General features: G+C 40.9%; 1 protein-coding gene across 2 annotated transcripts; it reads left to right on the plus strand.

The window, feature by feature from the left end:
- Positions 1–1736: 1736 nt before the first annotated feature.
- LOC117376714 (guanine nucleotide exchange protein SMCR8-like) lies at positions 1737–15641 on the plus strand. Of its 2 annotated transcripts, none has more exons than XM_055223990.1 (8): positions 1737–1928; positions 2316–2545; positions 5059–5471; positions 6816–7312; positions 8735–8968; positions 10846–11169; positions 12158–12641; positions 13784–15641. In XM_055223990.1, exons 2-8 carry the CDS (start codon positions 2357–2359, stop codon positions 14172–14174), a joined length of 2532 nt encoding a protein of 843 aa, XP_055079965.1. In that variant the 5' UTR covers positions 1737–1928; positions 2316–2356; the 3' UTR covers positions 14175–15641. The 2 variants fall into 2 exon arrangements, with proteins under 2 accessions (XP_055079965.1, XP_055079960.1); XM_055223985.1 differs by having other exon boundaries at positions 1757–1991.
- Positions 15642–16177: the final 536 nt, after the last annotated feature.

Here is a 16177-nt window from a genome sequence, read left to right on the forward strand (position 1 = left end):
ATGAAGATGTGAGACTTTGACAATGTTTAAATCCAGGCTCAAAACGGTTCTGTTTAGCTGTGCACATGACTGAAACATTTTTATTCTGTGCTCTTCTCTTTTAATTTTCATTTTATGATGATTATTTGTGATTAGTTATGTTTTGATTTGTTATATTGTAACAAATTGAATGCCTTTTTTTCATTCAGTAAAGCACTTTGAATTACATTGTGTACGAATTACACCTGGGGTCAGCTACCTTCAACACCCAAAGAGCCATTTGGACCTGGTTTCCATGAAAAAAACAAAAAAACAAAACACTGGCCACAAATATTTTTTGATATCTAAAATGAAGATGACAATGTATAAATTGTTTTATTTTGTTTATTTACCTTTACGCCTTGTGTAAATAACTATAGTGTGATGCTTGTGACAGGAGTCCTGACTTTTTTGCACCATGGACTGGAATAATGTAGGTTTTATTTTCACAGACCGGCCTTCTACACATGGCAGATAAATACGGCAAAAGTGTGCAGTTAAGTGCATAAAAAATACATCTCACTATACCACTGAATAAGTGGGAGCCCTTTCTGTTTCTTTGTGATGAGGTGGTCCCATCGAGGACTGATGGGAGACAATGACGCCTGCAGTGTGTTTATGTCCAGTCTGCTCCATAATTTCTTTCAAAAAACCCTAAAGGCTTATCTTTTAATCCAGGGTATTTATGTGCCAAAGCAGTTCTGAAGGTTCCATTGCCTCATTCGCTTTCCCCGGATATTACACAGAGCGGACTCGGCGTGTGAGAGTCACCTGTAGCGACAAACCCATATTTTAAGCAGGACTCCTGGTGTTGTCTGTTAAATTTAGCTTTCTTTTTCTTGGAGGTCGTAGGCTCCTCTTCTGGGTCCTCAGTTGGCATTTTCCCCTTTGCCAAAAACCTTTCTAAAAACTTTTGTTTTGGGCTCATTTTCACTAGATGAGTTATAGTTGATACATCATCACTGAGGACAAGAGCAGATCGAGCACAGATGTAATATACTCGCCATTATATCAAATGGATTTCTGTGGCGATTTCCTATCAGGATTTTCATTATGTATCTACGGACAATCTAATTAGTGCATTATGAGGGACGGGCGAAAGCTACGTCAGAGAAGATCCTCCTGCTCCTGAACCTCTGCGCACAGCGTCTGAAAATCAGAGCTGTGTCTTTACGCAGGACTGTGAGCCGTGTCTGCGAGGCGTGAGCAGGGTTTTAATATTTCAAGATCACAGTAATCTTCCAATTTAAACTACAATTTTAAAAAAAGAACTAACACAAATAAAATGCACTTCAATTAAATACTTATAATTTATTTCTCAAGCCACGTGGAGCCGCAGTATAAGGATGAAAGAGTTGCACGCGGCCCTGGAGCCGTGGGTTGCCCACTCCTGTGCTATATAAATAAACTTGACCAGAAAGCTGCAAATTTTTCTAGTGTGCACTAAAATTTCCCAAAAATGACTAGGCAGTAGATGATGCCATTAAAACATCATATACACAGTAGACTTACACTTGAAACTGTTTTAAACCAGTCTTGCCAATTACAATGAGCAAAATGTAAAATAATCCATTAATAGGTTTAGTAAAAACAATCTTCTTAAAGGATCTATTTATTTAAATTCATAGATACTTCATTGGAGTTGTTTACATTAGGGCCCAACTCAGAAGCGTATTTAATTTTGAAAGGGCTAACCGGATGTTGCGTAACCTCGCAGCGACTCAACGGTGCCGCTTGACCCAGTGTCAGATGTCCAGAGCTCCTGTCAGAAACGCTGTGGTCTGTCCTCTCTCTGAACACCGCGGTAAACAGCCCCACGGCCAAACACAGGACCACGCAACACGAGGGGGGCACTCAGAGTAATGCTTGACTTTTCTCCCCAGAGGAACTCAAGAAATCCCGGGACAGAGGTTAGCAAACCGTGTGACCGTTGCGCGCCCTCGGGGGACTAGTTTCTCTTCTCCGTTACTTTGGTATGCCGCTTGTTTACCGCTCAGTTTGAAGTTGTACAGTTACAATCGCCGCAAAAAAAACAGTTCTTATTTTATGTTTTATTTGTTTTATTTACCGCGACATTGCTGCTTTTTAACTGTAAATCAGAGTCTACTATTTTGGTGAGGTGGTGTCGCTTCACTTTCTCTTTCTTCTTTCTCCAGTTTTAAGTTGTCTTTTCATACATATTTATAAAATTTTACTCCACATCGCTTCTATTTATCTGTCGACCTAAGTTTAACTTGTTTTAGATGGTTTATTTTCACGTTAAAGCACTGACAGTAGTATGTGCCACACGCGTAAAGACACACCAAAGCGCCGTCTCAGCTGATGCGCCTCCACCATCATGATCGGCTCCCCGGACCTGCTCGCCTTCTCCGGGGCTGATGGCTTCGGGGAGGGCTCGGAGGAGGATCTGGAGGCTGTGAGTCTGCCCGAGGAGCTGTCTGTCCCGCTGCTCGGCCCGGATAACCCCTGGAGCTCCTGCGCACGCTTCAACCGAGACTTCATCCTGGTGGCAGAGTTCTCCGAGCAGGTGTGTAATGGTGTTTGATTTGCTTCGGGAGTCCTGTTTACGTGCAAGACAACTGGAGCATAATTAGCTTACCACTCAAAACTTTGGACACACTTTTTCATTTATGTTTCTTCTTTTCTTCCCATGGTTATTTGCATTGTAGATTCTCACTGAAGTTACCAAACCGATGAATGAACATGGAGTGTAGTAAACAAAAAATGAGCTCAAAATAACTCAAACATTTTTTTTAGGTCAATTAAACTCAAAAAAGCTCTGTTCCACCTTGTAATGTCATAAAGTGGTAGTTTTCAGGTTAACATCTACCTTTTACCTTTTGTTCAGCAGAGATTGGCAGTTCCATGGCTGAATTTATCCAAATGATTCTTGTGAAAGTGTATGGTGGAGTGGAGCATTTTTCTGTATTACCATGTGACATCACAAGGTGGGACAGTGTGTTTTCTGTTTGAGAGAAGAAGTCAGCCTAAATATGCAGGGTTTGTATTTTAAACATGTGTGAATGAAACAAAACACGACTCCAGGTATGTTTTTATTGAAGAGACAACATTATAACATAGATCAGAAAACAGCGTAATATGGGCTCTTTAAAAAAATAGATATCCTTTGCTTTGATCACTGCTTTGCATTTTTGACATTTCTTGTTCCTTTCTTGACAACTGTGAAGTGAAAACCATTTCATGTGCATTCATCAAGAAGCTCATTGAGAGAAGCTGCACTCTGTAACTTTCCTAGCAGAGGGTCTGTCACCTCTTGGTGTCCATGGGCTGTAGATGTTATTGCATTGGCTGGAATGTTCCACAGTATGACATTAAACTTGTTTTTCACCATAGAGGTATTTTAGAATATAATGGCTCATGCTTTGACTAGGGTTGTCAAAAATATCAAACCGAATCGATATTAAAACATGCATCGAAACTAGATACTAATTTGAGCAAGTATTGATACTAAAAAAGACACATTCACATAAACAAGGTCTGTGTCAGTGAAAATATGCTTGGAACCTTTAGTCCTTGATAGTAAAATAATGTCTTACTGTAGGAAGGAAAAACTCACTGTAAAGGCTACATATTATGTCTCCATGCAACTATTGTTCTGGCATTTAAAGGTACACAATGTCACTTTTTATTGTAGATAAAATTGGAAAAAAAATTGAAAAAATTGGCCTTGGAAAATACAGCCTTCCAACTATGAGATCTTAACCACAGACCTGACCTGCACCTTGACCAAGGAGATAGACAAGTTTAATGCCATACTATGGATCGTTCTCTACATTCTCTCTGAAGACACTGTACACAGTATGTCATTAAACTGATCTATCTAACAGAGTTTCACAAACAGTGGTTCATGTACCACTGGTGGTACCTTAGGTCTTTTGGGTGGCACTTGGACAGCTCTTGATTTTGAGGGTTTGCCTAATTTAAAATTAATTTTATCCACTTTTTTGTTCTTCTTCGGATAATGTCTTGCTTAGACTTACAGTGGAAATTATGTAGTCCACTTTTAGATCTAGTTTAGCTCTAGATTCGACATGGAATAGTCCTGGTATTGACTTGATTTTGATTTGGTGGTACTCAGAAAATCTTTGTGGTACTTGTTGTGAGAGTCACTAAGCTAGCATTTATTGAATCATATGTTTTTATTGCTTAAGATCACAATGTGCATTCTTGCTATGAGCAGGGGTCATTAGTGTAGCGGCAGCAAAACGTCAAGTTTTCAATGAACATATTAAAGATGAAATGGAAGCCCTCGTGATGGCTTTATTTCCTGGACATGAATCAGATGTGTGCTTCCTTATTTTAGTCTTACTTTCACACTCCATTTCCTCTGTGGAGAGTTTGCTCTCACCAGTCAGTACATACAATCCATTCTACCTGATAATGAGCATTTAAACATGTACTATAATATTTCTAGAGAAATGTTTTTGGAGATGTTGCTTTGCTTAGAATGCCCCACTGTATGGCATTAAATGTATCTATCTCCATGGAGATAGCAGGAGATGTCACCAGGTCAAGCTACAGGGCAGATCTGTGGAGGAGTGACTCCGCTCACAGTAAGAATGCCATTCCAAGATATTTTTAAGCAATAAAACATGTATACTAAAATGGGACCGAAGGGGCAGAGTAGAATTGAGTAAAGAGCCCAATAATTTTCACGTGAAGACTATTTCAGTTTGTGACGCTATTTTAATATTTGCTATGCTCCAATATCAGAATTTGACGTTACTTTTGAGCAGTAAAACATGTAGTTTAATAAAATGTACACACATAATACATATCCCAGGCTAAGCAACATTTTCATGGAGACCAGCAGATGGCAGCCCCCCCCACCACAAAAGTTTCATATAAAACAACAGCTGGTGCTTATATCCTTTGAAGAAGTTTTTGGTCTATAGTATTGCCTCCCCTTACATTACAGGCATTTACATATTTAGTTTGAATTAATTAAATCAAACCTAAGTGTTCTATTCAAAGATGAATATTCCACAGAGTCTCTTTATCCCTGTGCTCCATCCCCAGGTGGGCCCGTCTCCTGTGCTCACCATCCCGGACGACCCCAGGCTCATGGGCTCTTTTGACCTGAACCACTTCTCTGTACGCATCATGTCGGTGGACTACCAGGCGTCCGGCCCCGCTCCGGCCCCACACTTGGGCCCCGGCCCCAGGCTAAATTTCAGTGAGGACTCCCGCGTGGTGCTGGGGGACTCAGCAGAGGACACCTATGCCTACGTCCACCACGTGACCCTGTTGGACCTGGAGGCGCGGGGGATGGTGCGGCCCTTCTGCATGGCCTACGTGTGCTCCGACCAAGCCAAGCTCATGGACAACTTCTGCGAGCTCTCCAGCGGCTTCTCCAGAGCCTCAGACAGTCTGAAGACGGGCAACAGGCAGGCCTTCTCCATGGAGCTGCAGAGGAAACTCCAAGAGCTTGAGTAAGTGCAACTGATCAGTCACGCTATAATAGTAAATATTTATTATTATTTATTATTGATATTAATATCATGAACCTCAAACTACTGACTACTTGGTACGATATTTTCATGGTATACATCTTTTTCCTTTTTAAAATGTCTTGACAAGCCTTTGGTTCTGTCATAATTCTACTTTCGTAATAACAGTTAAACAGAGCAAAGGATCTTGGTGTATGTAGTTCCCTTGGTTCTTTAGCTCAGGCTGTACCATAACACTTTATTTAAGCAAAGAGACTTGTAATTTGATATATTGTGATGACCCACAATATTATTTTGACGATACGATATCACAATATTTTGGTTGTTGTTCAATCCTTACTACTTTGTCTCCAGTAGGTTAGACTACTCTAACGGTCTGCTCACTGGCCTCTCCAAACAAGTGTTAAGAAGTACATCCAGAACGCTGCTGCTCGGGTCCTGATTAGAACCAGGAAGTACGAGCACATAAGTCCTGTGCTCAGGTCTCTGCACTGGCTCCTGTGGCTCAGAAAATAGACTTTAAAGTTTTTCGCGACCGTAAAATAGACTTATGATAAACTAAACATTTACAATATTGTTCCAAATGAAAAATTATCACCTTTATGGTCTTATAAATGAAGCGGAATTAAAATATGAATTCGGCCTTGCCATAACTGAACCTGGGCTGCCAGTGCTTGGACCCATTAAAGGCATAATGGTAGCCAGTAGACACATTCTCTTGTATATGGGCAAATCATGCCACATTCTTACTGAGCTGTAACTACCAGAGACTGCACTAGCTCTGATGAATGATTGGCTGCAGGTGCTAGGGCAAAAACATGTACAGTCAGCGCAGACACTTGTACAGTCAGCAGTTAGGTTTCCCTACTTACTAATGTCAGCTGAAGACATCATTAAATTTTTATGGTGTAGAAATGCAACACTTGCTATATTTTTATACATCATATTGAGTCAAAAATAAGGTACAAGTTAAACAAAAAATAAGTCTTGATTGTGTTTTTAAAGGTCCTCAACTACATCAGTGTTTAGTTTCATTCACACATGTTTGAGTAACTTTATTATTTTTCTGGCTAAATCTCCAAAGCTTAAAATACAGCTTGTACTTTTAAAAGCAGTTTCAGTAGAGACTGAGAGTTTTGTGTCTGAGAGAAGAGCTAAATATGCAGGGTTTGTGTGTTAAAAATATGTGTATGACTCTGGGTATGTTTGCGATGAGGAAACTACATTATAACAGATCAGAAAATGGTGTAATATAGGCCCTTTTAATGGAAATATTTGGCCCGCACACAAAATAAACTTCTGTCTTATTGCCGGTATCATCTTCAGGTTCAAGCGTCTGTCTCTGAAGCAGGAGACGGCTCTTTCCCCAGGCCCCGTAGAGAACCATCTGACTGGAGAACCCACGGAGCTGGAGAACGTGGAACTGTCCATCCACACCCACCGCGAGCTTCTGCGCCAGGTCACCTCCTACCCCAACAGGAAGCTCAAGCAGCCCGACTTCCTGCCCTACGACCCCGCCGACTCCCTCCCGGACTCTTCCCCCCTGACCTCTGACCCCTGTGATCCCGCACCCTCGCCCCGTCCCCAGCACCAGCTCAAGACCCTGCCCGAGCTGTGTAACCCATACTTCCTGACGCTGATGAAGGAGCAGCTGGCGGACACGGAGACGAGGCTGCGCGGGGACCGGGGTGTGCTAAGGACGTCCTGTGTCCTCGGCTCACTCTCTAAAAGACTACCACTCACCCACTTTCTGTTTGAGCTGTGGGCAAGCGATGGTGAGGAGGAGGAGGAGGAGGAGGAGAGGGAGAAGAGCAATGCCGCAGGTGGGTAGAGAAAAAAAGAATATCTTGATTTTTGATGGATCCATAAGTAAATAAGGAATTGCTGTTGTGTCTTGCGATTGCGTGCATGAGTGTTGGCCAGAGGGACCAATGGCGCAGATTGGCAGCCTCACATCTGTCAGTCTGTTCCAGGGCAACTGTGGTTACAATAGTGTACACTACCAAAAGCTTGGACACACTTGCTCAATGTTTTTTTGTGTATTATGTAGCAAAAAAGTGAAATGACTCAAATAAATATCTTTTTAGATTTTATTTAGAATTTTCTCAAGTAGGCACCATTTGCTTTGTCAGCAGCCCTGCAAACTCTTGCCCTTCTCTCAACGAGCTTCATAATGAAGTTAAACAAAAAAATACCAAAGTGTGGATTTTAATAATAATGTGTATAAAAAATGGCAAGAAAGGCTTTTTAAATAAACTTCTATTAAGCCTGTTTGTAGTGATCCAACTTATTAATCTCACAAGAGAAAGAAAGTGTTACTGCTACTACACCACTAAAATCAATTGGGAAAATAACTGGTAGTGTAAATCAGATATTACGTCCAAATAGGAAAAAGTTTGGACATACTTCTCATTCAGTGTATTTTTTTCTTTATGTTTACTACTTTCTACATTTTAGATACACACATCAAATATATGGTGCAAGAGATATGAAATTAAATAGCAAATAAAAAAGTTAAATAACTCAAATATCTTTTTAGACTTTCATTTAAAAAAAATAATTTGCCACACTTTGCTTTGTAGAGAGCTCTGCAAACCCTTGGCCTTCTCTCAATGAGCTTTATGATGACGTTTTCTGAAATGGCTTTCACTTCACATCTGTGCCTTGTCAAGTGTCCAAAGTAGTGATCCAAGCAAAGGATGGCCATTTTTAAACATCTAAAACAAGTTTGGAGTTTATTTATTTATTTTTTAAACTGCATTCCTTATGTGTTCATTCATAGGTTTGATGCCTTCAATGAGAATCTACAATATAAATTCATGGAAATGGAGGTGAAACAAATGAAAGTGTGTTCAAACTTTTGACATGTAGTGTAGCAGTGTTAGTTTACAATGGATTATTCACTCACTCCACACTGTCTTTGGGTGTCATGAATTGCGCTATATAAATCCAATGCATTATTATCAAACTAGGCGCATGAATATCTCCTTGTGTCACCTTTTATTTAAATAAAAGTAACAAAAAAATCCAAAAGGGAAATATGACTTAATAATAATAATTATGAACAAAAGGAAAAACTGTTGGGATGTAGTACTTGATTTATAATTTGCAGCTGATTTCATCAACATTCCCTGGGGCTGTGATGCTAACCATCTACAAAGTATCATTACAATGTCTAATAAAATGAAATAAAAAATAAAATGTATGCAACTGATGACTGCCCCCCTGTGGTGGGCTGTGAACAGCTCCACGCAGCTCAGAGCCTCCTGATGCTGACCCGCTCAGCCTGGAGTCCTTCTTCTCCTGTGTGGAGGAGATCCCCATAAAGATGGAGGCAGAGCGCCGACACACAGTGACCCCTGACCTTGCCGTTTCCATGGAGATGACGGGGAGTGTGAGCAGCAGTGACAGCATTGAGGTACTGGGGACAGAGAGGTCCTTCCGTACACAGCAGACCATCGGTGGCTGTGAGAGCAAAGGTACTATTTAGTTAAAAGCATAACTTTTTCTTTAACTTGAGAAGGCTTTCTTAGTCGTGTTGTTACAATACAAAAATTTCAAACCCTATTTCAGGATTAAGAAATGGACTCAGTACTCAATAACAGTTCTGATACCACAATGATAATAAAAAACACTTTTTCTTTAGACAATAGAATGTCATTTCCAACATTAAAAAGCAGCACTTTCTATTATATTGCCATGTAGTCTTAGATCTGAATCATCCAGGTAGGTTCCATAATGGTCCATGGGCTTATACTAGTCTATGTGGTTTTATACTTGTTCTGATACAGCTCAAGATCATTCTAAAGCTATTCAGGAAAGGTTCATTTCTGTCTTCTGAATGTGACTTTTTTAGGATTGATATCTGCTCAAATCTAATTTTGATACTTTTGACAACCCTTTGAAGTACCACGTATTGTTTCTTAAAATATGGCCATGAATAATCAGGATAAGCAGGATAATCCCAGTCAAATTCTAGTCAGAGATGAGCTGCATTAAATAAAGAACGCAATGAAACGCTTAAGTAAGAAAAGCGTGTACAATTAGATGTTAATAATGAGCTCGTCTTGTTAAATTACTACAAAAAACTTAGGAAAGGTTTCCCACTAATAAGAATAAAATGTTTAGCCCCAAAACCAATTTCCATCAATCAAATCATTTACCGGTAATCCTTTAGAGCTTCAAATACACTCTTCCACCAGCTGATGTCATAAATTGGTGCTCTTAACATACAACTCTAGCTTAAATAAAGTGCCAGCCAAGTGTTTTTAAACGAGATATATCATGCAAAGCTTTTAACCATGTTATAAACTCACTTGTTTACTAGTTTATTCACGCATGTTTGACTTATCCATCCTGTATTGTTCTGCATTTGAGGCTTAAATGCTCGGAAAATTTCTATTTCTGCCTACCCCTTATCCCCAAACCTGACTGTGTACTTACTTGTGATTCTTTAAAAATAGCCACATATGTTTTAATATTATAAAATGTCCCAGCAGCCCTATAAGCATACGTCAAATTTGTTGATGCAGACCTTAAAGGAACTCTAATTTGTGTTTTAAATTTAACTGGGAACACCCATCTGTGTCCCCAGTTACGAGCTAAACATGTTCAAATCAAATATAGTTTTTACTGATAACTATTGTAATGTAATTCGGGATTATAAAACATTGGACATGATGCCCCGTGTATTTGTTATAATTTAGTGTTTTGGTTCTCAAGGGTATTATCCTGTCAGAAAGCAGAATGAGCCTCACATGAGTCTCATTTGTGTTGCCAGTTTCAATGCCGAAATCCAGTTGGTTTAAACCTAAAAGGACTCTCTAATCTGTATCGTTGTTACTGAAATACCAGCACCTGCAGCTAATCATGAATCAGTGCTAGTGCAGCCTCTGCAACTCAGTGAGTAAATTCTGGAGGTTCTGAGCTTTCACATGAGGCATGGCCTGTCCATATACTGAGAAAAACTTGTATGTGTCCTCAATCCGCACATTAAGACACTGGCAACTCACGTTTAATTGTAATGCCTTTTTTAAAACGAAAAGTGAAGTGTACCTGGACCTTTACCATGAACATATGCAATACTACTGATTTATTTTACATTGTTGTCATGATATGGTTATGGTTACATGATATGGACATGATATGGTTGTGCATATTGTTAATGTATCCAATAATGGATAATTCAAAATCACATTTGGCAGATAATTAAAGTAGGATTAATATGAAATAGTCATTTGACAAAACAAAGAATATCTTGCACTTGAAATAAAACAAAGGTGAGGAATTCACTGCGGTTTATGACAACAAAACATTCCAAACCTATTCCTTAGTGTTCTCTTCCTTGTGCGCACAGAGCCTCCAGCCCTGATGGGGGAGTCCTCAGCCAAGTGTGTAACTGTAGATGTGGGTGTGAGGCGGGTCAGAGCATACGCCCGCAGAGCGAACAGTGAGGACAGCATCGAAGTCCTGAGCACTACGGACTCCATTATCCCCGAAGACCTGAGTGCCATCACCGAGGAGGCCGAGCACTCCCCTCTGCTCAACGATGGGGCACTCCCTGAGGTACTTCCAGAGGTACTCCCTGAGCCCCTCCCTGTGTCCCTACCAGAACCACCACAACAACCTGTAGTCCGACTAAAGAACACACATGTGCGGGTGGAACAAGGGACAGCAGCAGGTAGGTACTGTATTTTAAAGTTGCACTATGTAAATTTTCACATGCTGTGTGTAGTGTTTCGCAGTATGGCATTAAAGCTGTCTACCTCCATGGAGACGAGCAGTGCTGGCCACTACCAGACAAGTTACAGAGCAAATTTTTGGAATGATGAGCCCTTGTCTAATAAAGCAAATTTTCCACGCTGTCAAATTTTATTCCCATGCAGCAAAGATAAGATTAATGTCATATTGTAAAATACTGTTACTCGAGTAAAAGTAAAAAGTAGTGACCAAAGTAAAAAAAAGTCCCTGATGACTTTGCATCTGAAAAACTGCAAGACTGATAAGGTTAATGCCATACTAAAGAAGTGTTATGTGTTCAAATGAAATATTGATTTTACAGAAAACTATTGTATTCTTAATCACAAAACATAAATGATGTTAACGCTGTGTTTTGGTTTTGAAGTCAATTATCCAATCAGAAAGCAGAATGAGTTGCCAGATCCTACTCATCACTATATCCAGTTGGTTTAAAGCTAAAATGACTCTCTCTCATCTGAATTATCACCACCTAATCCCCAGTGACAACAATCATTTATCAGTGCTAGTGCCACATTAGTGCCACAGTATCTTAGTGAAAATCTAATGAATGAGCAAAATGTGTTAATATGGGGGTTATGGTTCACTTAAAGTACTCTTTTAAGCCAGTAAGAGCGCATACTCCATTCATTTCAAACATAAAAACATCTAAAAAGGTTGAATTTTGTCCGTCTGTTACACAATACTATCTCTGCATTGGTGGGGGTCAGTGATATTGAGTGTTTATAACCTTGTTTAAGATTGAATTTTTACATTTTTTAGTTTGTATTAAAGAGCATCCTCAAAACTCTCCAAAAATATATACATTTATTTTTCCACAAGTCCTACCTCTAGTCTGCAGGCAAAACTAAATCTCTAACGCTTTGTGCTGAAAGCCTACTTCAACTCCCCCATCTGTGTCTGTCCCACAGCAGAGCCCCCTCTGGACCCCTCAGACTGGCCAACCCCTGGCCCTCTGTCCTTGGTGCACTCTCTTCATGTCCCCTCCTTGTCAGCGGTCACTCGTTGGTCCCAGGGCAGCACTCCGGCCCGGCTGCTCAGCCTTGACGAGCGCTCGGACAGCACCAGCGCCACAGGCTCCTCTGAGCCCCCTCGATCTGGGCTGTCCTCCGCACAGGGGTTGAGGAGGAGGCTCAGGAGGCGCAGGAAGGCGGGTCTGCGGGCTCTGCGCTTTCTCAAACAGCACTCCTTCTGCCAGCCCGCACTCTATTGTCTGCTGTCAGGGCGCCCCCTAGTGGTGCTAGGGGAGGAGGAGGCTCTGGTGAAGAAGGTGGTGGATGGGCTGAGGCTGTTTGTGCCTGCACCCGGTCCAGACGAGCGCACCATCCTGCCCAGTCTGACCAGCTCTCTGCAGCTCACTGATCTGCTCACCTGGAGGCTCATCGGCATTCACAGGTAGCACCCATAACATCACTCATAACAGGTAGCACCCATCGCTGCTGTATTACACTTTTGTCTGAGAGCTGATTGGGTGTCCTGTTTTAAAGTTGGACATATTCATACACATAAACACTAGAGATGTCCCATGGGGTTTGTGAGAGACAGGAGAAACAGTCAAAACTCCTCCTACTTTAAGAGTGCACTATGTAACTTCTGGTGAGGGATGTTATTACTTTGCTGGAATGTTCAACAATAAGGTATTAAACTTCTATAGTGAGCAGGGTCACCTCTTCACAGATCTAACCTGTAACTGGCCTGCTTCACCTGCTTGTCATTGCTTTGCCTTGAAGGTTCCACAGTATGGCACAGAGACAAGCAAGTGGTGAACCCTCCACCCGAAAACCTACATAGTGCACCTTATAAAACCAGAACTACCAATGTCTAATGTGTCCAAAAGTAAAAGTAGACAAGGCAAGTTTATTTGTATAGCACAATTCACAATACACAAAATACTTCAAAGTGCTTTATAGAATAAGAAAGACATTAAAATCACAGAAATCAAAACATAAATAATCACAAATAATCATCACGAAATTACCATTAAAACAAAAGAGTGCAGAATAAAAACCTTTCATAGATTGTGTAAAGAACTGGACTGAGTGTCGCGTCGCCCATAGTGTTCGGCTCCAGTCAAAAGAACCTCATCGAGGTTCGCTGTTACAGGATCGAATCTGAAGCAGAGTTTCATATTTTGCTCTTTGGTTGCAATGATGCTCGTGGTCAGAATATACTATATCAAGTAGACCTAAGTGAGTGATGTCTCTCATAGAATTCAGCTCCAGTCAAAAGAAACTAATCGTGGCTAGCAGTTATGGGGCGAATTTGGAGCCATATAAGGAATTCCGACCGCGAGTATCATGTCAACCAAAGAGCCAATCCGGAGCAATGCCCCTTCCACCGCTGGGAGCCAGCACTTAACAACACTGTCAATCTAAACTGTTGCTAGAGCCAGGGGTAGTGACTTTGGGGGAAGAAGGGGCCTCATGTCATTTTTTATAAAGATAGAGAGATATTGATATATAAAATAGTAACCAGTGGTCTGTATAATAGTGTGATGATGATGTTCCCATAGTAACCAGTGTTGTGTATGTGTCTAGGACATCAGGCAGTGCCTGCGCTGGGGTGGTGGCCTCTCTGAACCGCTACAGCCGCTACCTTTCAGTGCTGGACCTGGACCAGAGGAGCCTGAGGGCCCCGGCCTATTCAGGCGTTCTGATTGGTAGGCTGGCAGAAGCTCAGTGTGGCTTTAGCAAAGGCCTGACATACCTGCTGCACCTGGAGAGTGAACTGAGCGCGCTGCAGAACCAGGCTCTGCTCTACGCCTTCTGTCCTCCTTACAGAGAGCGTCCCCTCCTGACAGACTGTGACCGCAGAGTACTGCACTTCCTGTCTGACCTCATGGCCCAGCACCATGCTGGGTATGGCCCCCCAGTGTTAGGCTTCACCTACTGCTCCACACAGCTGCACAGGAACACTGCTGCCCCCTAGAGCCTGGGACATGTCATTTTTACTGTGAACAGTGCAATATTTAGGATTTTACTCCTTTTAACTATGATTTATTATGGTCTTCATTAAAATCTAAAGGTTCACTTGGTGTGATGAGTGAACCTTACATGTGTCACAGCTGAGATAGGGTTTATTCTTAACTGCTGTAACGTTTTTAAACAGACTGTTTGCACATCGAACAACTCATGGACATAGACAGAATATACCTTCAGGTTGTGGCTTCTCTTCGGTTTAACTGCGCACTTCCTTTTAATCCAACTGATTTGTTCTGTTTTGTGTAGCAGGTTTGAAACATTTGACCTTGAAACATTCTCAGGGTTTATCAAAACAAACTCGCTGAAATGTAGTGACTGGAAATGCAGGTTTTGCTGTTTCAAGATGTCATTATGAACCAACTGGATGCTCTGCAAACAGGAGCCACTCTCACTTTACTGCTGTGCACTCGTGATCAAACTAATTAAACATGCTGCTCAATAATACACTTTGCACCTTTTTATTAAGAACGCATTGCTGATTTTATTTAACTTTCACCATAAGATTTCAAATGATTGGCATAGAAACTCTCAAACAAAATAAAAATAAGCTTTGAATAACATTAAAGTGACAAACAGGAACTCCATTAGCAGCAGCAGCTAGATCTGAGCAGGCCTCCACCTCTCTGGAGACCTCTGCTGGACATCTGTGGGCAAAGCAACCATCATTTGTGTGAATAAAGGAATAAAAATGGGTGTAGAAGTTTGTATTTCAAAATTTACGACAAAAAAATAAAAACCTGAGAGTAACTATGTCGAGATGAAAAGGTGAGTAGACCTATTATGCAAAATCGACTTTTCAGAGCTTTTTCCCATGTTATAGTTGTTTCCACTCACCATTTACTCACCCGAAGCTGCATTTGGATTTGTGCGTGTTTGAGGAATCTTAAATCTTATTTTCAAGATGCCTTTTTACCAATCAACTCTCGTTTTCATCACCAGCGATAAACACCCACTGCTCTATGCTTAGTTGTCCAATTTTATTTTCTTAATCTGTGAAATGTGTAGGATTTGGAAGTGTCTGGTAGTGATTTTGGTACAAATGAAAAAACTGGCTAGTGTGATGTGTATATCCATGAGTGTAGCAGTAGAGTGACTTTGTTGTGATGACATTTACGTCGGCTCCCATTGGGCACTACACTTGCTTTTTTTGTGATGTCATTTTAGATGACATTGTGATTTTTAAATGTCCAAATTTATAACAATGGTCCACGGGTGTCATGGATTATAACTATGTAGCGAACGCAAGCACAATAGGTCTTCTTTAAAAAAGCAGTGCTGAATGTATGACAACAAAAATGCAAGCCCAAAATTTTGAACTTTACCGCACTTTTAAATGATGTCAGAAAATAATCAACTCTGCTACTCTTTGTACCTTTTTAATTGCCCCTGGGGGATAAATAAAGTGATTGAATTCAAATCTCATCTTGTCTCATTTGGTGAAACCAATTTAAAGACTTGAGTTTTAGTAAAGATGATTACAACAATGACACATTTTAGACACTAATGTAAAAGAACTGTATTGAAGGACGTAAACGTCATTGCTCATAATATCAAAGATTAGACTAAAAGGAGGTTTAGGACTTTCACGCAACACTGCACAAACACACTCCATCCTTGCCCTATCGCATAGAAAAGAACATACTGTGACAATAGATAGATTGTGTAGCATGTCCTCCCAGGTCAATCTGTTACAGATAACGCTGCGCCAGTGGGGCGCCGGGAGGGTAGAAGAGTGCCAGAAGGAAGAAGATGTCCATGCCCAGCTACTGAATATTCATAATCTATGTTTAAATGTGGCGTTCAGAGTCAAGCACTCAGATCAAAACGGGACTGCCCCTGAGATCTCCGTGCACGTACTAGGGACAGCAATAATGCCCGATGTGTATTAGATTGGATGTATAGGGAATAATAAAACTCAAGTGATTCTTCTGATCGGATTAAAGGAACATG

Source organism: Periophthalmus magnuspinnatus, chromosome 1 (genome assembly GCF_009829125.3).
Source record: "Periophthalmus magnuspinnatus isolate fPerMag1 chromosome 1, fPerMag1.2.pri, whole genome shotgun sequence".
Taxonomy (NCBI): domain Eukaryota; kingdom Metazoa; phylum Chordata; class Actinopteri; order Gobiiformes; family Gobiidae; genus Periophthalmus; species Periophthalmus magnuspinnatus.